Below are 23,761 nucleotides of genomic sequence, written 5' to 3'. Positions count from 1 at the left end.
AACCAAACACTATGCGAGTCCGGTGGCCAGGGACAGTGTCCCTGGCGTTTCTACTGCTGCTCCTAATCCTCTTCCAGCTAACGGCCGCCTACCGCAACAAGTCTACCGTCCTAACGAGGAAAATCCACCGTCGCCGGGATGCTACCTGTTCGAGGCACTTGATCCAGGAGCTTCTGCCGCTGCCTGACACCTGTCCGCCGGCAGTACTTCGTCTACGAGGCGTCGTTTACATCCTGTACGACGTGAATCTCTCCGAGGGCTTCAATCTCCGACGTGACGTATACATTCGCATGGCAGTTTTCGTGCGGCGCCTACGGCACAAGGAACGCTTCCGAAACGTGCGCCTAGTACTGCCCCCCTGGCCTCGACTTTATCACTGGAACTCACAGGGCCTGCGGCAGAGCAATCTGCCCTGGAGCCACTTCTTTGATGTAGAGAGTCTTCGCCGCTATGCCCCGGTTCTGGACTATGAGGAGTTTTTGGCCGAGCAGCGCCTGTTTGGCAGCCCAGGCGCTCCCTTGGTGCACGTAGCACACGCATTCCGCCTGCAGCATTTCGACCATATGCTTGAGCAAGGAATATTTAGGGACAAGTTTGAACGTATTACGGATGCGCCATGCAACGAGAGATCCCTTTCCGGCGGACCCATTCTCCAGCAACCGGAGTTGCGGGTAGAGCGTTTCCATTGCGTCCGCTTCCAGGGCAGCGCCGGGCTGTTAGAGAAACTGCTCCGTGAGGCTATTGCTGAGGACACAAGCGGACCCGATGATGCGGACGACATGCGTACCTATGCTGTGCTCTCGGCCGAGACAGTGCTCCACGACCACTGGGGCGACGAACACTTCTGGCTGGCTCGTCGTTCAATGCGTTTTTCTCGGCGCCTCAGCACTGTTGCTGCCGAATTCAGGAAACAGACTCTAACCACTAAGGATGAGGATACCGGAGTGCAGCGACCGGCCATGTGGGAGCTGGAACGCCCAAAGCGAAATGCCCGTGGCGGGGACTACCTTTGCGCCCATCTGAGACGCGGCGATTTTGTGCGGTCCCGAGAAGCGACCACTCCCACACTAAAATCGGCTGCCCAACAGGCAAAGCAACTAATGAGGGGCTTTAACCTCACCACCGTGTTCATGGCCACCGATGCTACTCCATATGAGCTGATGGAGCTGAAGGAACTGTTCTACCGTTTCCGTTTCGTCCATTTTACGCCGGAATCAGATGCCCAGCGGCGGGAGTTGAAGGACGGAGGTGTGGCCGTGGTGGACCAGCTAGTGTGTGCATATGCCCGGTACTTTGTGGGCACATATGAGAGCACATTCACGTACCGTATCTACGAAGAGCGGGAGATTCTCGGGTTTCCGCAGTCGAGTACCTTCAACACCTTTTGCAGGGCGCTAGGAGGCGCCTGCTCCAGAAATTCGGTTTGGCCTATTGTTTGGGATGATGGCAGCGAGATTGACTATGAGGAGGATGATGATTTGTACTGAATTCTCGCTGTGTTATCAAATATTGTACTAAGAATCCGATAGCTATGGAGACTATCTTCTCCATCCTGCTAAGATTACTCGAATCCTAGTTGTAAGTTCACGTTTATCAAAACTGCAACAAATATTCCAAACAACCTGCGATTATGTACCAAAAAATAAATCAATAATCTTTATTCAACGTTCTTTTTTATACATTTTGCCTTTTATACACTTTTCTATACAAGTTTTTCAAATTTACGCGCCATCCATTCTAACTGTCTGGCACAATATACAACCCCAACGTCTGGCTCCACCATCGAATTGTCCAACCAGGTGGCAGCTCTTTCCCATCACTAAACTTGGGAAAGGCAAAGAATTGCACGTGTTTTTATTTTGAAAGAATTATTTTACTTAGACGGTAGTTACCTTTTTTAGAATGGGTAAGAAAAACAAGGGCGCCACGCCCAATCTGGGACGCCAGCTGATCAAGGATCGGTTTGGCCACACGCCACGCAGGAAGGTGGACAACGACACAATGGTGCGTAGTGCGTAGAAACACATAGAAATCCAAAATAATAAACAAAATGTTTCAATTCCCGTAGCTTCACACCACGGAACTGCAGGACGGCTACGACTGGGGCCGCCTTAATCTATCGTCGGTGACGGAGGAGTCGTCCTTCCAGGCTTTCCTGCGCACGGCTGAGCTGGCCGGTACAGAGTTCCAAGCGGAGAAATTGAACATCACCTTCGTGAACCCGAAACAACGAGTGGGACTGCTTAGCAAGACACAGGAGCAGAAGATGCACCAGAAGCACCATGAACACCGTGACCAGCTGAAGATTCCGCGACGCCCCAAATGGGATAAGAACACCAGACCAGAGGAGCTAGAACGGGCGGAAAATGAAGCCTTTCTCGACTGGCGTCGAGATCTTGCTCTGCTTCAGGAGGACGAGGAGATCATCATGACGCCCTACGAGAAGAACCTTGAGTTCTGGCGGCAGTTGTGGCGTGTCGTTGAGCGTTCCGATGTGGTGATTCAAATTGTCGATGCCCGCAACCCGTTGCTCTTCCGCAGCGTCGATCTGGAGCGTTATGTTAAGGAAGTGAATCCTAACAAGATGAATATGATCCTGGTCAACAAGTCAGACCTTCTGACGGCTGAGCAGCGTCGCCACTGGGCGGAATATTTCGACGGCGAAGGCATCCGCACAGCGTTCTATTCTGCTACTCAGGTAGAGGAGGAATTGAAACGCGAGGCAGAGGCAGCTCGGCAGGAAAACGTAGCGGAGGTACAGGAGCTGCGTACGGCGGCCGAAGAGATTCAGAAGTCTCTGGACAAGTGGCAGGGAACATTAGAAGCCATCGAGCAGAAGCTGAAGATTATGGACTGTAAGGAGAAGCTACCTTGCCTTCCCACCGATAAGAACAGCTCGCGAGTACTATCCCGCCTGGAGCTGATAGAGTTCCTGCGTCACATTTACTTTGGGCCGAGGCACACAGAGCAGCACGTGACTATCGGAATGGTGGGCTATCCGAATGTGGGAAAGAGCAGCACAATCAACTCCCTGATGACGGTCAAGAAGGTCTCTGTTTCGGCCACTCCGGGAAAGACAAAACGCTTCCAGACACTTTTCCTGGACAAGGACATCCTGCTGTGCGACTGCCCCGGCTTGGTTATGCCCAGTTTTGTGCTTACCAAGGCCGACATGTTGCTCAATGGCATCCTGCCTATCGATCAGATGCGTGACCACGTCCCGGCTGTTAATCTCTTGTGTGAACGCATTCCGCGCCATGTTCTCGAAGATAAGTACGGCATCGTGATAGCGAAGCCCCTGGAGGGAGAGGATCCCAATCGTCCGCCATATTCGGAGGAGTTGCTTTTGGCCTACGGATGTGAGTGTTTTTTGTATGTCCTTTGTACATTCATATAAGCGTTCCCCTTTCTTTACAGACAACAGAGGCTTCATGACTTCCAACGGTCAGCCGGATCAAGCGCGTTCCGCTCGCTATGTGCTCAAGGACTATGTGAACGGCAAGCTGCTTTATTCCCTGGGACCGCCCTCGGTGGTCCAGGAGGACTATCACAAATTCCCTGAGCGCCAGCGCAAGGTGATCGAGGAGTCGCAGCTTCCCAGCCAGCAACAGAGAGCCATGAGGGTAAGGATTCCATCACAAACCTCATAGGCTGTAAAGTACTACTTCCTAATAATCACTTTTCGTTTTTAGATTGACAAAAGCCAGGCGAAGGTTCTGGATCAGCAGTTTTTCGACGATAAGCCTAACCACGCCCATGTCAAGGGCCGTACCAACTTTCCACATGTCCGCTTGAGCAATGACGGATCCTTAGTGGCCGCCGCCGACCCGATGGCAAAGCCCTGGCGCCACGTTAAGAAGGAACGCCGCGAGAAATTGCGCAAAAAGTTCTCCCACTTGGACGAGCACTAATCCCTGGTTGGACGTGCAACTATTTATTAAACTGCACCCTGTATATTTTTAGCATTAGACTTTCCTAGCTATTAAAACAAATGCCAGAGCGTTATCTCGCGAAAAAAAAGAAAGATCGGAGTGCGTAATTGCCCCCATAAGTCGATAACCTCCCACAGCCACTTAATCGCGTTTGGGAGTCAAGGAGGAGGCTTCGCTCGTTTGCATATCGCATACACACAGCATATGATCACATGCATGGGAGTAGGGGGAGAACTAGTCCACTCCAGCCCGGAGGAGTGAGAGGGTGCAGTGCGTTTTTGTACTTTGATCGCTTGATAAACATATCTCTCGGCAGGTCTTGTCTTCTGCTGGAATTAGCAAGAGGCAGTCTCTATCTGAACGTCGCCGAACGACGATGGCCGCGGGCGCAGACTTCCAGCACTTCGGGCAGCTTTCGGTGGGTCGCATCTCTCCCGGAGTGCTACGCATTCAGTTCGGACCCACTTGGCAGCGACGCACCGTTTACGAGCTAATGAGAGCACTGGATCTCGCCACTAAAGATGAAGATATCCGGATAGTGGTTCTGTGTGGAAACTTTTCCATTGATTGCGGCGGCGACTCCTATCCCCTGGAACTGAAGCAGGGGCTGGTGAAAAGAACCCGGCAGCGGGCCTCTGAAGCTATAGATCATCCGGATCCGGTGGAGGAACAGTACATACACGAGAAGGCGGCAAACTTTGTGATGCGCTCGCTGGCCAAGAAGCTTCTGGGCTATAGAAAACTTTTGGTGGCCTTTGTGGATGGTCGATGCCTGGGACTGGGCTTTAGCGTTTCCAGTCTGTGCGACCTGGTCTATGCCACCGAATCAGCCACCTTCCATCCCGCCTTCTCACACCTCGACTCCTGTGCGGCAGTTGGTCCTAACTGGACGCTTCCACACATCCGGGGGCTGCTGCTCTTGGGCGAGCAAGCGGATGCTGGAAGTGCTCGGAATAGTGGCCTGGTGGCTGGCGTTGTTAAGGATCCCCAGGAGTTTTGGAACCGCATAGAACAGTATTCGCATCTGCCGCCCTCATCGCTGTTGGCTACGAAGAAGCTAATGCTCCGACCCTGGCGAGACGCCTTGTTGGCGGAACTGCGCGAGGAATCCACTCCTCTGGCCTCCCAGCGACGTCGTCTAGCCCGGCCCAAGCTGTAGGATGTATTTTGTAGATTAAATGGTTTCTTTTTTTTTAATTCTAAACAACTAATTTGAATAAAATTTAAAATTAAAAAAGGATATTAATGTCGAAACTTGCATCTTGAACATAATCTTAAATATTTCTTCAAAGGATTAACTTCCAGTAGGCTGGGAGAATCCAACAAGTAGTCTGTGAATCGAGCAGGGATAACATTATATTCAATATTATGTCTGACATTGTAAAGGTAACTGATCTAGGGAGCTCCGACACCACTTTGGCTCCCATCTACAAAAATATGTCTGAGGAAATTTCCGAAACCGAAATGATTGGCGACGGCGCCCCCCATCTGGAGGAAACTAAAGCAAAGGTCAAAGTCATGAGCAATGAATCGAACTACTGTTTTGACGCGACACAGACCATTACGGGTGAGCTTGGATCTCAGGAGGATGGCCCGTCCTGCTCCTCCTCCTCCTTGCCGTCATCAGAGGCCATTATAGAATCCTGTGAATTGGCATGTTTCAAGTGGAAGACTTTTTCGGACGAAGAATACACAGACTGGAAGAAAATGTCCAAAAAAAACACTGAAATTCCATTGCGATCGTTTTTCTCTATCCTGAAAATGAATCAATGTCCAAAGACTGTGAGCGACAAGCCGCCGAAGCCATCACTGCTATCTCTAGCTGAGGAGAGGTTGGCCAAAAACTTATGTGCCACCACCTGTGTATGGATAGGCGAGCACACTCACTTCGACTGCATTCCCGGTCTGCTCAAGTGCTACTCCGTGTGGTTCGCCACACGCGACTGGCGTCTCCAGGAGTTTACATTTGAAGAAAAAAATGTGCCAGCCCTTGGTTTCGAGATGCTTTACAAATGGATGCGTACCACGGAAGTCCCGGAATTGAAGAATGTGGTGCCGACTCTCCAGGCCGCCAAACACCTTAAGGTCGAGATTTTATATGATGCACTTTGGGCTCGAATGTGCCACGAATCGGTGCAGGAGAAAGTAGCCTTCCGGTGCTACCTGCAGGCCCAGAACCTACCTGAGCTTGGAATACTACGTGAAACTATGCTTGGAAGGGTGCGCAATTACTTCCTACCACTGGTGGGCAGTGAGGACTTCATTGACCTAGAGGTGGGGGTGCTGGAGCAACTATTGTTGCTGGACTCCCTGGGCGTCAACTCGGAGATGGAAGTTTTTTTTGCTGTTCTGCGATGGGTAGGTCATCGCCCAGAATTGGTATCTGAGCGCTTGCCACATTTGCAACGCTTGATGGACTGCGTCCGCTTCCCTTATATGCCAATGAAGTTCCTGGTCAGCTTGCGCAACTCCACCGTGCACCCTGACCAGAAGGAGCTCTGTCGGAAAGATCCGGTGCTTTTGGCTTTCAACAAGGATCCGAAAACAATGGATCGCATATCGGACGCCGTGACTTTTATGGGTTCCCGTTGCCAGCACGATATCAAGAAGTTTATGGAAATGTGCAGACGCAAGTTTGTCCAGTTGGTGTACCCGCGAAAGTGGCAGTACCACCCCAAGTGCTCCTACCATGTTCGCCACGAGAAGTCCAGATTCCCCCACACGCATCAGTTCACGGCTACTGACTTTGCCGACTATGTTGAATCTTTGCAGGAGGAGTGGTCGGGTGACGGACCAGAGGATTCGGGAAAATCCCAGATGGAGGACTTGGAAGTGGATATTATCTTTACATTGAAAGACGAACAAAGAGGTGGTACATCGGTGGTATAAAACCCCGATGATACTCCAGCACCTAGCGTGGATAGAAGGATAAAATAGAATAGAAGGATAGAAGGATATAATGATATCCTTCAAACTTGTTCTTATTACAAAACTATCTATTATATTATCTATTAATATTATCGATCATTGAGGTACACGGCAATAGCTACCTATGTAACAAAATTTAAATATTTTACGGAAATTATATATGATGTTTAATTTGAATCTAAGCTTTTTAATGGATTTAGCTTCTCTATAAGGATAGGTACATACATAGATGTTAGGTAGATGGTATCTTATTAGTCTTTCTATTTCCAGTCTTTCCTTTTATGTTTGTTGAATAACTTAATTAAACTCACAAATTTTAAATCTTAAAATGCCTCCACTGCCATTTCTGTTGCCTACTTTTAGGGGTGCCATATAGTCCAACGACGGGTAAAATTCTACGGTTTTTTTGCATATCATAACAATGCCGAAAATGTTTTAGTTTGGTGGCAGTTCAATAAAAAAAAAAATTAATAATAAATAAAAATAAATAATATTTTATTAAAAAATAGCGCCCTCCTCCTCGATTCTCATAGGTGGCACTTAAGCAAGCCTGAAAACTCGGGAAAATTCTTTTTTTCGTGCAGGTTTTATTGCTTGCCTTTGTTGTAAAATTTGTTGTTGTAGTTTATTGCTGTTGTAATTGATTGTTGTTGTAATTGATTGTTGTTGTTAGTTGTTGTTGTTGTAATTTGTTGTTGTTGTTGTTGTAATTTGTTGTTGTTGTAATTTTTTTGTTGTAATTTTTTTTGTTGTAATTTTTTTTTGTTGTAATTTTTTTTTGTTGTAATTTTTTTTTTTTGTAATTTTTTTTGTTGTTTTTTTTTTTGTTGTAATTTTTTTTTGTTGTAATTTTTTTTGTTGTAATTTTTTTTTTTTTATTTAAATTTTTTTTTTTATTTTAATTAAAAAAAAATTTTTTTTTTCCAATTTTTTTTTTTTATTTTATTTTTTTGTTTGGAGAACGGCATTAGGAGAGGCTGCTATTCTGAAGTTGAAGCACCGGCTTAACCTCCGGCTTATTAAAAGCCTACACATTCTACATAAATAAACAATAAATAAATTAAATTTTTAGTGATGGGAGTAAATCGATAGCCACTGGAATGAAGATCAACAAAGGGGCAAAAATTAAGTTTGAAGCATACTTTTGGGCAATCGGGACATTTTGAAAATTGTGTTCTAAATTTAACGATTTAATTAATAATGGCTGTTTTTTTTAAGTTCCAACCTGTTGCTGGAAATAATAGATATTTGGCATAGGCAGTTCCGTTATAAGGTTAAACAAGGGAGTTGGCACTCCCAGCGGAAGTCCTATTTTCCTTGCTTCGGCTCTGCTTCGTTTTATCTTCGCGCAGGCGGAAAGAATAAAAATAAAGTATACAAAATACAATGGGCCAGTACGAGCTGTCATGTTTTCCCAAAACATTCCACATGAAAAGGGTACCGTCTTTCTCCCGGCCTGTTACTCTTGTTGTTAGCTGAAATTCCAGCACATCTAACGGTCAATCGCTGCGTGAAACCGGAAGGGTATGACGGGCGTGGGGGTTGAGCAGGGTGAGAGAGAGGAGAAAGGTTGGCGTGCGCACTTCCGTGATTACCGGTCCGCTCCCGTTTGATGTTCTTGTTATTGCTGCCATCTCTTTTGTTTGCTCCAAATAAACGAGCTGTATCTTAGGATTCTCATATCATTCCATAGCACAGCATTTCTCTCGCAAACAGTAAAGCTTTTTACGCTATTTCAAACGCCCGGTACAACAGCTGATATGACTAAACGGCACAATGGGAAGGAAATATGTTATAGAAAGACTATTTTTTCCAGTTTCAATATCATTTTTACTTGATTTAATTGATAAGGATATTAGAATAACGTAAAACAGAGATCTGTTTTATAATCTAAACGTTTTCTGTCTTTAGTTCCAACTTTGAAGAAAGTTATCCCATTAAGTATGCTATATAATTTACTGATAACAATCATTCTTGTGTGTTTCTTATAAGTCCTCAGTACAGTCTTGTGGCCCGGCCCTTGACTTTCTACCCTAGTTTCATCTTAATCCGGCGCTTCTACGCCACAGAATTGCGATTACGGTAAACTCAAAAGTTTGGCAAACAATGCTATTGGAACCCGGTCAAGTACGTTGCAGTTGTAGTTCGACAACCACCGTTCCGGGCTAGGCGCCTCTCTGGGAACACCACCCCCTTCCCTGCCGCCCGCCGCCATCCGGTCACTGGCAGCTCACCGCCTGCGTAGTTGAGGCGTACTTTCTCTCTCTCTCTGGCTCTTTCTCCCGTCAAGAGAGAGTGTTTTGTGGCGCAGTTAAATTTGGCACGAGCTTCCCTCTGTTTTCGCATGGATCCACAGTTATGCTGCTGCTGAGGGGAGGCTGGGTCTGGGGTGCTCTGCTTCTCTCAGTCGTTGCGGAGCCGAGCAGAGTCGAGAAGCACACGAAGCTCGAACGAACTTGCAGAAATTGAAATAAAGCCGTTATTTTTCGTCCAGGAGTCCGTGTGTTTTGATGTGCACCGGAGACTATTCGACGGAAACCGGAACACAACATCACGAACGAGTAAAGTCTGTTATTTTTTTTTTGTTGTAAAATATTTTTTATTGTGATTAAAAAAAAAGCATCTGAGTAATGCTTGAGAAAAAGATAGATAAAACAACCTTGTAGTATAGTTGATATCAGAAAGCTTTCTGAAATTGTAACGGTTTAATTGTGCCGAAAGTGGTAAAGAGGAGAAAAAATATGTAAACATGAAAGTAGGACATTCCTGAAGTGGCGAGTGTTGTCTCAGAAATCAGGAAAACCGAGTGCTAAGAATGTTGTTGTTCTTCAGGAATAATTTGACAAGCTGCCTGACAGCCATAGAATCAGTGGCTCTTTTATCCTTTCATCCTTCATCCTTGTGCCTACTACGCACTTACACACGCACACACGGGCACAACAGGCACCAACCAGCCCACGCTCCCATATTCGCACATATTTCATTGCGTAAAAAGCCAAATGCGCAGCAAATTGCATTGCCACGCCCCTCAAAAACGCCCACGCCTCTCCCCTGAAAACAAATAGTGGTAGAGAGATTATGTGGTAGAAGGAAAGCGAGCGAGAGAGCGAACAGGATGCTGTGCTGCTGTTCTGTGTGTGTGTGTGTGCGTGTGTGTATGCGTGTTTTTGACACTTCCTTGTGCATTTTCAGGGATACACACAGGGATAATATGCGTGTGCAGTGAAATCAAGTGAAAAGCCCAAAAATGAAGTAACTCTTCATCAGAAGGACATCCAAGTTCAAAGTACCGTTAGCGGAAAAGCCAAAGACAGCGAAGAAAACCAGCGATAACCAGCCGCCAGAGGCCGCCACTCCACATCCGCTGGGAGTGTTGAGGAATTTCTTTGAGGAAAAAAAAAAGGAAGAAAAGCAAAACAGTAGAGTGCGAGAGAGAGCCAGGGGGAGCGGAAGCGGAAGTGAGAGTGAGAGTGCGAGCGAGCAAGATGGACAGCTCGCCGGACCTGTCGTTGAAACTGCGACGCGGGAGCAGCGATTCCCGCGACAATTTCTACATGGACTTTGCTCAGGGCATCGACTCCGACATCGAGGAGGTGGACACCACAGCCGCTACAGCCACAGCGGAGGTGGTCCCTCCGCCGCCACCGCCACTGCCCACAATCTCCCTTGCCGAGGAGGTGATGCTCCTGGTGGCCCCGCCCCCGCCACCACCGTCACTGCTGGGCCAGCCCTTGCCCACACTGACGGAAACTGATGACATTCCGCCGACGCCCACTCCGCCGCCACAGCAGCAGTCGGCGGCCGATGACGAGGACGACGAAGAAGACGAAGAGGACGAGGAGGACGAGCCGCCGAAGGAGGGAGCCGGTGTTGGCTCTCCGCCGGGATCGCCCATAAACTCAGTGTTGGAACTAGAGCTGATACCGCCACCGCCGCTATCGCCCATGGAGGACGCCGGGCTCCGAACCGATGACGATGGCGAGGGTGAGGAAACTGACGACGCCGAGGAGGTGGTTGCCATTCCACCGCCTCAGGAAATCGACGCTGAGGAGGAGGAGGAGCAACCGCAATCGGAACCGGCAAAGGATTACCCCGAAGCCAAGGAATCCCAGGACGAAGACGAGGAGGACGATGGCCCTCCACCACCACTGCCACCTCTTCCGTCCAATCTCTCCTACGTTCAGGGCAATCTCGGCCAGGTGACGCCCCCTCTCACGAAGTCCCCCTCCACGTCGCCCTCACCGCCAGTGACCCCGCCCCCCCGTCCGGAGCTCAACATCAGCCGGATGGTGGCGCCGCCCGCGCAGCACGCCAGCCCGATACCGCCACTTACCCCCTCCTCGGAGAGCGAGGGCGAGGCTGAGTCCCAGCCGAACTCTCCGCCAATCCACGCCAGATTGGATGCCGAGCAGCCGCCTCCCGAAATGCTGGAGCAGGATCAGGAACCGGAGCCAGAACCAGAGCCAGAGGCTGAGCCTGAACCGGATCAGCTACCGGAGCCAGTGAGCGGAGCTCGCGAGGATTACAGTCGCTCGCTGGACAACGAGGACGAGTCGACAACCATCACCACGCCACCCAGCAACGGCTACTCGGCCTCCTCCATCATTGCTCCGCCTCCAGAGCACTTTGCTGAGCTGGACGAGGATCGTGGCTTCATTCCACCGCCGCCCCTGGAGCAGGAACTCGACGAGGAGGAGGAGGAGCTGACCAAGGTGGAGACAGACGAGCTCTCCATTGACCGAGTCTCCCTTCCGGAACATCCGGGCGACAGCATCAGCTCTCCCCGGGCGGCCAGCATCGCCAGCGGAGCCTTGGCCGGCTTGACCGGCTCCGTTTCCATGTCAGCCGGGTCCGGCGGATCCCCTACACCGGACAGTCGCGGCCCCAGTCGCAATGGCAGCCAACGTTCCCAGGTCCCAGGCTCACGAAGTGGCTCCCAGGCCGGCTCTCGCATCGGATCCCGCACTGGATCTGTCGTATCCGGAACTGCTCCTGGCGTCCTGTCGCCGCACGCCTCTTCGCAATTCCCAACATCTATCCGGCCCCAGCTCCGCAGCCCGGCTCGCTCCAGCAAGTCGGGCCCGCCGCGCCTCCAGTGTCCCCCGGGCGGAGAGGGGGCGCCGGCGATGCCCTCGCCCCCGTTGATGCGGAGTCCGCCGCCGGAACTGGCTCGTCAGATGCACAGTCCCCCCCGGGTCACTACGCCGCCGCGCGTCTGCAGTCCCCCGATGGTGAGCAGCCCGCCGAAGCTGGCCGAGACAGCAGCCGCCGCCGCCGGAGTCTCCGTAGCCGGCGGAGTGAAGGAACAGATCAGGTGAGTCAACCCTCTGAGATTGGACATTGATATCGGGGGCATTAGATAATTCTAGGGCGGTTAGTAGTTCGGATTACGGATTTCGAAAGCGTGGAGAGCAGATTAAAGTCCGTAAAGTAGATTGGAGACGCCTCCAGGGCTTCTCGTTTTGGGCACAAAAGTCTCTCGAGTGGGAAAGCATGCGATTTACTTGGAGATTCCTTGAGAATGTCCTCCCTCGCCTATCTAACTGTATCATCTTGTTGGGTGGGTGCTCCAAGGTTCCTCCGTGCCTGCTTGGCAGTCTCCTCGTCCTCGTCGTCCTCGTCGTGCACTTCATTAATTGCATAATCATCCCCAGCATTCAGCCCTCAGCCCCGAGCTCCCAGCTCCAAGCTCCCCACTTCCCACTCTCCCCCCGGAATCTCATATAACTATTCGCGTCGTCAGCCTCCATTAGTCGCTGCTAATAGCCCAACAAAACTGTTTAACTGATGTGCTCATGTTGCCTTCGCTTCTGGCATCCTCCTCCTGCCCATCCGCCCACTCCGGCTCCACCTTTTCCACGTAATTCTCCATCTGCATTCGCTTCGCTGCTCCGTTTCGGCGTTGTCTGCAGCCTCCTTCCACTTTGCATTAATTAAACATCACGTTTCCAGAGCAACACCCTCACAAGTTATACGCCGTAAACAGAGCCGGACTGGGCCTGGGAGTGGGACTGGGACTGGGACTGGGTCTGGGCTTGGGCCTGGTCCTGGGCCCCCCAGTAATAGCGCCAAAGCCGGCGTCGAACATGGCAATTCTTCACTGGGGGAAAAGGATGCATTTTTTTAGTTTATTAATTAAATAACTAATGGTTTTAATTAATGTTTTAAATGTTTTTAGAAAACTCTCCTTTGACTCTGTTTTTATCGCCCATTTGTTGGCATTTTTTCTCTCAGTGCAGGCCACACGGCGTATGCGGCAGTTGAATTGCGTATACGCCCGGTCTGCACTCGCCGCTGCCTCTCCGGGCGGCTCGATTGGCTCCACAATGCGGACTCCACAGGCACAAATTGTTGCCGCACGAATACAACAGAAAAGAAGGCGGCCGCTGAGGTGAAAGGTGACAGCCGGAGGATGCCTGGGATGGCAGGTTGTTGTCCTCGGCCTCCGTGGGTGTCACCTGTGCGCCACCTGTATCGCCTCCGTGTGTGTCTGGTCGCTGCCGCACACCCATTATGCCGCCCCGGGCTACACCTCCTACAAGGATGCCTGCTCTGGCTCCTGCTCCTGCTACTGCTCCTTCTCCTGCTCTGGAGGTGGCCCGGCCTCGGCTAAATGGGTCAATTGAAAGTTGCTGGTTGCTCGTTACTGGTTGTGCAACATCGTCGCCATCGCCATCGCCATTGCCTGCTTTATTTTTGCAGCCAATGTGGTTTTCTGCCTTTTTTCTTATTTTTTTGTAGTTTTGCGAGCACCCGTAATGGACATTTCCAGGCCAGCGAGCTGCAAGCTGAAAACCTCCTTTGTCCAACTTTGGGGTGAATGCATTCGCACTCATGAATTCTTGATGCACCCCGGCCGGGTCCGGAAATTAGCAGCTGGAATTGACGGACAAGTTGCCCGGAACCCGGATAATGGCCGACCGTGCTTTTCGGATTGATTTGTCCGGCTCGGAATCATGATTTTCGACGTCAGAGATAGTAACTGCCATAATCCGGCGTGGATGATGTGGGGCATGCAACTTTGACCCCTTGTGGAGGTTATATCTTGGACAATTTTGGTCTGATTCTAAAGAGGAGTACCAGGCCTCTTGGGGGTTAATCTTTTCCAATATGTATCGGATTTTTATTTTTGCATCATAAAGGCACGGCGGCACATCTTGTACAAGTGCTCACTGTACAGTGAACGTGAATGAGGGAGCGGGTTGTCGACGACCTCCGTGACTTGGTGGCACGAGCTTTGTGGTCGCGAAACGGTGCAGGTGAAGGTGCAGGTGCAGGTTCTTCATTCATTTATGCAACAGTCGAGTCGAGGGCATGGCGTGCTTGTTTGGGGTGAACAACCCCGCAGCAACAAACAAACAACAAAAAAAACAAGAAGAAATTGTGGAAAGGACGCCATAAAGTATGCAGCACACTTTTAGAAATCAGATTACAAGTGCACTCGAGTGCATGACCCACACAATTGCAACCACTCATCCAAAAGCTGGTGCAGCACCACTGCTTTGTTCCTCTTCTGGGTGTCCCGGCATGTCCCTGTATGTCCCGATGTCAAGGTTATTTATAAGCCACCCCCCTCCCTGCCACCAGTCGGGGCATTCGTGCAATGCCATACGGCGTAATGATGATGCCGCCATGGATGGGGATTGCGGATTTTGGATACGATTTGAATGCAAACAAATGATGCGTGTGGATGGTTTGAAGTGTGGGGGGCGTGTGAAGCAGGATGCGACCTCTTCAGATTGAAATCCAGCCATTCAACCGCCATCCGTCATCCTCTATCCCAGCAACCTCCATCCAACCTATCCACCTGTCATGTGTCATGTGCATGCCGCCCACCGTCTTAATTAAACATCCCAATCACGTACTGAAAAATGTTTCATATTTCCATTTGGCCAGCAAACACGATGAGCTAAACATAAGCACATCACTCTATATTCACTTTAGTGCTCAGGTACAGTGCGGTCTGGCAGTGTAAACTTATCTGAGGGATCCCATCCATAAGGCATCCAACATGGCAGTTGCCAGTTGCCAACAAAGGACTCTTCTCCCTTGAAACTATGGCCCTTCCCTGGAAAAGTTAATAGTTCAAATCCTATGGTCATGAAACGCACTGTACTTTCATGCGGTGTCCACTAGACGGCGATTAGTTTCAATTGCCCGTGGAGACCGCTCTGGATGGGGACTTTTCATTAAGTTTCTGTTTCCACTGGGATTGTTCTTTTTTTATTCGCAACTGTCGGTGTATCTGTATCTGTATCTGTATCTGTATCTGTATCTGTATCTGTATCTGTATCTGTATCTGTATCTGTACCTGTTATTAAGCGCAATTTAAAAGAACTGTCTGTGGGGTAGGTGGATACGGGTGATTTATAAGTGGGTGGTTTTCCGGAAGGCCACTGCCGCAGTCCAGAGATGCCCCCTCCCATTAGCATGTCACTATCTCAGGTCGCTGATCGGCAGTTTAAAGTTCAAGTCGTCAAGTTCAATGTATCAGCGGAAATGTCTGGCATCGGATCAAAAGACTATATATATTCATGATTCCTATATGCCACATATCCCATATATACATGGCGTTCTGGAGGGGAGACCATTATTTAATTAAGTCTATGGGTTATCCATGTATCTGTGTATCTGAGTCGCTACTGGCTTTCGGGCTCATCTGTATCTGTGTCTGCAAATCGGGTGCCGGATCTGAAATCCCAATCCCGTGGTTCAGTGAGCCCACGTCGGTCGCACCACCAACACCACCAGTTACCACCACCACCACTCATGTCTTCCTCGTCTTCTTCTCCGACTTATTCCCACTCCTCCACCACCTCCACTTGCAGCAGTTCCAGCGCCGCCACAGCCACCGCCACCGCCCCCGGCAACGCAGAGCCGACAGAGCCGGAGCCCCCGGTGGCCACCGTTAGCTACCAGGACGAGCAGAAGCCATCGCCGCCGCAGCCGGTGACGGTCACCAGCCAGCCGAGGCCCAGCCATCACCACTACCACTTGCCCCACCAGTTCCAGCATCCGCACCACCAGAACCACCACACGCACCACAGTGTCCGGGTGCCCACGCCCACGGTGCCGAGCAGCTATGCTCCACCACCGCCTCCGCCCTCGGACCCGGCCGGAAGTCCCGGTTACGGGCAACGGCGGCTGCTTATCACCACCGCGGCGGCAGCAACAGCTTCCGGCTTGAGTGCATCCTCAGCTGCTGCTGAGCCAGTGGTGGCCATTTCCCCGGGCAGGGTCTCGGCCCGCTCCGGTTCCCAGCACCATGTGACCATCGACGAGTCCAGCTTGCCGCATCGCAGCCAGATCCAGGAGACTCCCGGACCCAGTGGCCTGATAATCGGCGGCGGGGACGGGGACGGCGACAGGGACATCGGAGGTGGCGGCGGAGGATCCTCCGACCCGCCGTCCTCGCCGGGCGGCAGCAGCTCCCAGCCGGCGATGAGCAGCCAGGCGGACGGAGGGCAGCTGGCGCTGTACCACTCGCATCAGCTCACCAACTACCCGGTGCTGCCCGCCATCAAGCGCACCCACCGCCCCTCGTTCGTCTATCCACCGATGCCGAGGGTTAAGGCGTAAGTATTGGACATATATTCCGGATTGTGTTGCTTACTTTGTCCCTCTTCTAGTGGCGATGCCTTGGCTACGCTCTTCTCGGCCCTCTATGGCAAGCTGCTGGTGGTGATGGGCATTGCTTTCCCCATGGCAGAGGTCATATCCACCTACATACCGCCCTCCTTCTACGAGGTAAGTAGCGGGGACTATAACACTTAATCACACTAACTAAGCCTGTGACTCCCCTGCCTGGTAGGTCTACTATTTGTACTTGTACATTGGCAGTATGATCTTCCTGCTCTTCATGTACGCCACTCTGCTCTGGGGAAGACCCAAGCTGCCAGTTCCGATAGGTAAGGAAATAGCACTCATGGGCCCTTGAATGGTGACTAACATGACCACAAATCTCAGCCACTTCTCCGAACAAGTCCGCGACAAAGGCCAGTGGGACGGACAGCATGGATGAGTCGGACACGGACAGCAACTCCATGCACCGGCGACTTCCGCCCATCCCAGTGCGGCGACCATCACTGCTCTCGCCCCTGGGCAGGCAGCACCACTACGGAAGCTTCTACTTGCGCATGGGCGCCGTAGGTGAGTCCCCGCCAGGATTCCACTGCCAAGAATCGACACTAACTCTCTCTCCTACAGCTTTCGGCATTGGAAGCATGATCTATTCGGGCCTGGAGTTCGGACAGTACTTCGAACTGAATCCGGACACCAAGTGCCACAACGTGCTGCTGGCCCTGACCCCGGCCACGCGGATGGCCTTCATCTTCATCCAGATGTACTTCATCTTCCTGAACAACGAACAGATCAAGGTCTACCGCTACAAGATCATCGCCCGCTTCGGCCTGATGCACATGATCGGCACCAACCTGGCCGTCTGGCTGAACGTCCTCATCCAGGAGACGAAGCACGAGATACTGACCTTCTACAATCCCGAGAATCGCACCTTGAGGATCTCGCACAGGATACCGGGGCACTCGCGTGGCCATGCCATCATCCCCCAGGATCCGACGGCCCACTTGCGGGTGCCGCGTGGCCTGAAGGGTCCCTACCAGATCTTCGAGTGCCGGCGGACGAACATCATCGGCACCCTGGTGCAGGATGCTTCGCCGTTCCTGTTCCCGTGCACCATTGAGTACTCCCTGATCTGCGCCGCCATTCTGTACGTGATGTGGCGCAGCATCTCCCGGCCGCAGAGCCCCACGCCCCAGCGCCCGGACATGATCAGCTCGCCGATGAAGCGCTCGCCCCACCACTACTCCGTGGACTGCGCCCGCGCCCACAAGGGTCTCTTCGTGGGCATCCTGATCCTGGTGCTGACCATCATCTCGCTGATCATATTCTTCGTGCTGATCTCCCGCCCGGAGTTCGTGTCCATGGCCGTCACGGAGGTGACCATCTGCGAGCTGCTCATCTACGGCACAGCCACCATTGCGACCCTGCTGGGCATGATCCAGATCCGGCACCTGCAGTACGACGCTTATCGCAGCTTCTCCCTGGACGATATCCTGCTGGTGGGCGCCCAGACCGGCTCGTTCCTGTACAACATCTTCACGGTGATTGCCGGACACTTTACGCTGCGGAGCGACGACATGCTGGTGCCGATCAACGCCCTGGCCTCGATCGTCCAGACCGCCTGCCAGACGATGTTCATACTGGACGCCAGCCGGCGGCAGGCAGTCAGTCCGGAGCACATCCGCAAGAAGCCCGGCCGGGAGATAGTCACGTTCATGCTGGTGGTGAACCTGGCGATGTGGGCGATCAGCACCCTGGAGAAGTCGCGGGCGGAGTCGCACCCCATCCAGCTGAACTTCTACGGGCTGTGGGCCTGGACGATCATCACGCACGTGTCCATGCCGCTGGCCATATTCTATCGGTTCCACTCGACGGTGTGCCTGTGCGAGATCTGGAAGCGGGCCTACAAGCTCAAGCCGACGTACATGTGAGAGTTCGCCCGCTCGCGCATCCAGAGCATTGCGCAGCAGCAGCAGTTCTGCGAGGACCTGAAGACGAACCTCTCCTACTGCTACTGCTCCACCACCTTGGCCGGGGGCGAGCTGGAGACGGTGGAGGAGGTGGACAGCGGTGAGAGTGGCTCGGGATCGGGCTCGGGGGGCGGATCGGGCAAAGACGATAAGGGGGGCGAAGCTGAAGCTGGAGCCGGAGCTGGGGTAGAGGCCGGCACTGTTACCGCATCCGATCCGGAAGGGGCACAAGGCGGCGACAATGGCACCACCCTGAGGGCACCACACCACGCACGGGCCATGTCGCCGCAGAGCCTCAACACGGAGAAGGCCTTCTGTCCGGTCTACGTCATCAACGGCGAATGAGTTTACGCTCACTTTGAGTTCATCGACGCGATGAGCGGGCATGAGCTCAGTTTTGTCTAGGACTTGCAGAGCCACTGGCAGGATTAGAAACCACCATTTTGCAGATTAGAAACCACCATCACCCAACCACCTCTAGGAGAAGGAACCACCAAGAAACCACAAACCACAAACCAGAAACCAGAAACCAAAGCGGATGCAAGTCTATTTCATTAAAGTATTGAAAACATATCCGGAAAGTTAAAGGATATTAGGAGAGGATATTGAGAGAGAAATCAAAAAACGAGGAACCCCAAAAGCAATGCCACTAGTACGTATACGCAATAAATAAGCTCACATTACGTATACGCCATATCGTACTCGCAACTACTTAGAAGAATCCTCAAAAGTCGATCTGGGGTTTCCGGGCGAGTCACTTACCTGTGAGTCCTTGGAAGACCCCGGACCTGCCTTTTGAGTTCTACACAAGATTAATGGTAGGACATACTCGTAACTGTAGAGGAATTCATATGTTCAGACATAATATTTAATCGAAAAAATGTGAAACTATCTAGTTGGCTAAATTGTTGAACGAGCTCGCGATCGCAATTGAACTGCAAGACATTTTATACATTTATATACAAAGGATATAAATGAGAGACTGACTAAGGATCAGCACAAAGGGTTGTGAGGCAACCGAACTATATACCGCATACCAGATATGTATAATCCCTTAGCGAGCGAGTCGAGTTCTTAAATGGATATTTACAAGCATTATTAATCGGCGTTCAAAGGCATAAACACATATATTGAAAACCGTAAAGGATAAGCAAAGGTTCCGATCAGGATCGGTCAGGAGAGGAAGTCATTAACCCCACCAGAGAATCGAGGTGATCATCTTTAAGGATCAAATGGATCAAAACAACAACGCAAAGTTACAACACACACACACTGGCCTACCAAGTAGGACAGTTCACAGAAACACACACCCAGACCCCTACCACACACAGTCTAGAGTCTAGAGCCTAAGGATAATGTAGCCACGCCCCCCCATCAACTCCCGACGCCCCCTCGTTTGAGAACATTGTTGAAATGCCTGATTTTTATCACAGCGTTAATCGAATTTGTTGATATTATTGACTTGTTAGGAGCCTTGTTTCGCCCGAATAGGTTTATTATGTGATATGCACTTGTGTTTCTTCTAAGCTTGGTCTTCACATGCCCCTCGACCCCACCCCACCCCAATATATACACACAGTATTAAAAATGCTCAAAAATAATGAAATGTAGATGACAAATCACGAAATTGGAGAAATCTCACCTACTGTAAGACGCACAAAGAAATCTCTAGCGAGTAAACAATTTTTAAGGAGTTATGTACGTATAAATATCGATGTCTGTTTTTTTTTTTTTTTTGTTTTTTTCTCGTCTACCATAATGGTATAAGATATATGTATCTAGGATATACACTTGCGATCGTCTCTGTATATTTTTCAATGCCAAAGAGTTCTTTATGTAGCCTATGTTGTAATTGCGTTCTTGTTGCAAAAACCACAATTAAAAACAAAGAAGGGAGTTTTTTGAATTTACTAACTCATCCATTGTATATTCAAAAGTTATTCAAATGCCAAATCGAAATCGAAATCGAAACCAAAACCAAAAAGCACACACATCGTCACCAAACTCACACAAAGAATGAAACAATTTAAGAACAAAATATACATATATATATTAAAGTATATATATATATACATTAAATTAGTTATTTCAATTTTATACTCGTACTAAATTTTTAACTAGAATTAACTATAACTTTATATGCATTTTTCTTACATGTATTTATTGTACACCGACTCTTGGAATACACTGCTCGAGAATCGAGAACCGAGAACCGAGAACGGGGATCGAACGCAAACTCGAAAATCAAATCGAAAAACGAAAATTTAAAATTTAAAATTAAATTTAATAATTGATTATTGCATTAGTATTTATTGAAGTACTATAAGTAGTTGCGATTGTGAAATCGAACGTCATTAGAGGAACTCCTATTCCAAGTAGAAACTGAAACCGATTGAAAATTACGACAAAATAATAACAAAATATTTAAAAGTTATACCCAAAACCACTATTTTTTCTCATTAAAATGGAAAAAAAAAAAAACAAAACCAAAAAACAAATCAAAATAAATGTAATAATCGAAATTGTGGGACTCACTTTACTATATACTTTGTATTCTCTGGCTTTTCGAACCTTTCTATCCGTCTTTCGCAGAACCCTTTCCTCGGAAGGGGGGTTTCAATACTTCCAGAGATCTGTACTTCATGTAGTTTGTAGTTTAAGGATTCCACTTTTCTAAAAACTTTTCCCCAAAATAACGAAGAAATAAACAGAAGATGATGAGAAACAATACTTAACAGCTATGGAACTGGACTAAGCCTAGGAAAAGCAATTTGCATTAAGTGTTACAAGTATTTATATGTATTTACAATAAAGGTTAAACGAAAATCAAGCCACACGCCCCCCAGATACAACTAGTCGTGAATGTTCTGTGTTCCCCAAGAAAGAAATAAATACACCCCCCAAGAAAACCGAAAAACCGAAATCATAAACCAAACTATATTGACTATAAAATGGCAGTAAATATGCAATAAATATGATTATTAAATTGAAACGTAATTCGTTTGCTTTTGCCGGGCCAGTGCTACCGGGGAGTGCTCATATTTGGGTCATCTGGAGTGTTTCTGCGAATAATGTCCTAGGTGGATGCTTTGCTGGAGCTTATGGGTGGGGTTTCACGATAGAGCTAGCGATGTAGATACATTTACATCCACATATACAGATACAGATAGAGATATAGGTACAGATTCAGATTCAGATACAGATACTGAACTGAAGCCGAAAAGTGTAATGTACTCGCAAATAGTTGTACAAGCGAGTATCTCCAAAAGTCAGGCAACCATGTATCTGTATCTGTATCTGTGACTGTATTCCCCTTCTCTTTCTTCTTCTAGAGTGCGTGCATTTTCCCGACAGAGATGGCCTGCTCATTTCCCCAACTCCCCATCTCGCTCGACTGTGGATGCTATTCCCCTCATTTCAGCTGCAATTTGTGGATGCTGTTTTCTTTTTGGAGGCAGCCAGCCTATGTATCTTTGGGGCTGAGACTGTATATATACCCGGAATGGTTACCCGGGATTTGAACCACGCCCTGGCCAACCAAGCTGGCCCAAAACTAGGTTAGCACTCGCCTGGCGCGTCTTTTCCGATTTCTGCAGGACATATCCATGCATATATATATATATATATATATATAGGTGTTTGTGTGTGTGTATCCGTGCCTATATCCTAATTCAATTAGCCTGCCCAGCCCATACTATCCTTCCTCCCCCCCCCCCCCAAAAAAAAAAAAAAAACTATTTTGGTTTTTTTATTTGTGTATTTTTTATGTCGTGGGCGCGCCAAGCTGCCTGGACTGCCTGCCTGCAATTAGAAACGCAAATGCACCCTGTTTGGCGGCAAACTAAAAGCCATCCGAGGTGAATGTCCTGTGGCAGGACTCGACGCATGCGTCAAATGTAAAAGTGGCAGTTCCGTAGCTGCTGCTATTCGACCCACCCGCCCAACTACTAGCCGCCCCTTTTTCGCACTTTGCCACCAAAAAACTACCCCACCATCCCCCAGATTGCATCTTGGATTCTTGGGTCACACCTTTCGGCCCATTAGCGTCTTTTGTCTCCGGGGAGACGGGGCCAGCGCCCCGTTCTATTCACGGCTGATAATCTGATTACCCGCATGAACAAATCGAACGGAGAGCTGTAGAGCCAGCCGGACAGCCGGACTGCCGGACTGCCGGAAGGCCCGATGGTTGGACAATGACATGCTCCCCATGGGACATCCTCGTAGCTGTCCATTAGGTCCTGCTGCTACTACACGGCTTTCTTTCCAATTCCTCAACAGGGGCTAGAGTGCATATGCAAACAGAAAATGTAATTGCCCTAGTTTTCTGTTTACAAGAACTTTTAATACTTTTAAGGGGATTTCGATAAGTGTTTAATTTCCAAGACATTTTCCCAAGAAAGATATATTAGAGGTAAATGGTAGTAAGTGACTAGGAATAATAGTAACTCCTAGAAAACCATCTTTTTAAAAGCCTTGCATTTTAGTTTATCTTCGAAAAAGGCTTTTATTTTTTTAAACTTTTTTTCAGTCTACGAATTTTTATTAAACTTTCATTTTTAAAGATTTAATCTTAGAGTATTGTGAATACTAATTCCTAGAATTTTTCAATACTCTATTAATCTTTAAATAATACCGTACTATACTTATTATTCAAAAATAATAAAGATCCAGTCAAAAATAATTTATTTTAATCTTTAATCTTTTTTTTTAATCTTTTATTTGTATTATCCATAAGAAGTATTATTCTATAATCTATAAATCTAATATAAGAATCATATATTTTGTTCACAAATTCCCCAAAATATGCCACTGATACTATTTTTATTTTTTTTTGAAAAAGACAAGCAACAGACGCCGGAAACTTTGAATATCGTAACTTACGATATTGGGGCCGGCGGCGTCGATTGCTAAAAAAGTTTTTTCTTTAGCAGTCGCAGTCGACAGTGAACCGTTACGAGCGATGGAAGGCAGCTTTTCCAGACCGGTGCCTGCCAATAATAAATTAATCACAAAAATCAGACAATATCAACCACAATAACAACAAATAGAATAAGAATTTAAATCCGAATCAGAATCAGAACCGAAATAAAGCAATTGCAGCTTTTTAGCCAAGAATACTAAATAATTAAATGACGTTATTTAGTCATTCGCGACTTTAAACGGCTGTAATTGCTTTTTTCCCATAAGCTTTGTTGTTCTTGTTGTTGTTGTTGTTGGTTAGTTACTGTCTAATAGATAGTTAATTGCTTGCATTACAATCATTTGCTAAAAAACCAATTTGCTTTGTTTTTGTTCCTGTGCAGTGAGCCAAGTGTTATTCCATACAAAAAAAAAAAAGTCAAAAACTTAAAA

The 23,761-nt window shown here is 48.8% G+C and overlaps 5 protein-coding genes across 6 annotated transcripts; all 5 read left to right on the top strand.

Moving 5' to 3' along the window:
- Nucleotides 1-11: 11 nt before the first annotated feature.
- Nucleotides 12-1,660, top strand: O-fut2 (O-fucosyltransferase 2). The gene has a single exon (XM_017237522.3). The coding sequence runs from the start codon at nt 12-14 to the stop codon at nt 1,485-1,487; it is 1,476 nt and encodes a 491-aa protein (XP_017093011.3). The 3' UTR covers nt 1,488-1,660.
- Nucleotides 1,661-1,804: 144 nt separating this feature from the next.
- On the top strand, nt 1,805-4,059 carry Ns3 (nucleostemin 3). The gene is made up of 4 exons (XM_017237521.3): nt 1,805-2,004; nt 2,069-3,359; nt 3,418-3,623; nt 3,693-4,059. The coding sequence occupies exons 1-4, from the start codon at nt 1,903-1,905 to the stop codon at nt 3,909-3,911; spliced, it is 1,818 nt and encodes a 605-aa protein (XP_017093010.3). The 5' UTR covers nt 1,805-1,902; the 3' UTR covers nt 3,912-4,059.
- Nucleotides 4,060-4,087: 28 nt separating this feature from the next.
- Nucleotides 4,088-5,125, top strand: LOC108122770 (enoyl-CoA delta isomerase 2). Its single transcript, XM_017237526.3, has one exon. The coding sequence runs from the start codon at nt 4,309-4,311 to the stop codon at nt 5,089-5,091; it is 783 nt and encodes a 260-aa protein (XP_017093015.2). The 5' UTR covers nt 4,088-4,308; the 3' UTR covers nt 5,092-5,125.
- Nucleotides 5,126-5,693: 568 nt separating this feature from the next.
- LOC138925826 (kelch-like protein diablo) lies at nt 5,694-6,821 on the top strand. Its single transcript, XM_070277308.1, has one exon. The coding sequence runs from the start codon at nt 5,694-5,696 to the stop codon at nt 6,819-6,821; it is 1,128 nt and encodes a 375-aa protein (XP_070133409.1).
- A 2,438-nt stretch (nt 6,822-9,259) lies between these two features.
- LOC138926363 (proton channel OtopLc-like) lies at nt 9,260-19,159 on the top strand. 2 transcript variants are annotated; one of them, XM_070280161.1, is made up of 7 exons: nt 9,260-9,426; nt 10,053-12,174; nt 15,692-16,435; nt 16,490-16,607; nt 16,672-16,768; nt 16,827-17,009; nt 17,067-19,159. In XM_070280161.1, exons 2-7 carry the CDS (start codon nt 10,346-10,348, stop codon nt 18,368-18,370), a joined length of 4,275 nt encoding a protein of 1,424 aa, XP_070136262.1. In that variant the 5' UTR covers nt 9,260-9,426; nt 10,053-10,345; the 3' UTR covers nt 18,371-19,159. The 2 variants fall into 2 exon arrangements, with proteins under 2 accessions (XP_070136262.1, XP_070136264.1); XM_070280163.1 differs by lacking the exon at nt 9,260-9,426 and having other exon boundaries at nt 12,047-12,174; nt 15,689-16,435.
- The last annotated feature ends 4,602 nt before the right edge of the window (nt 19,160-23,761 follow it).

The sequence above is a fragment of the Drosophila bipectinata genome, chromosome XL (assembly GCF_030179905.1).
Source record: "Drosophila bipectinata strain 14024-0381.07 chromosome XL, DbipHiC1v2, whole genome shotgun sequence".
Taxonomy (NCBI): Eukaryota; Metazoa; Arthropoda; class Insecta; order Diptera; family Drosophilidae; genus Drosophila; species Drosophila bipectinata.
This window is presented reverse-complemented; position numbering and strand designations above follow the sequence as displayed.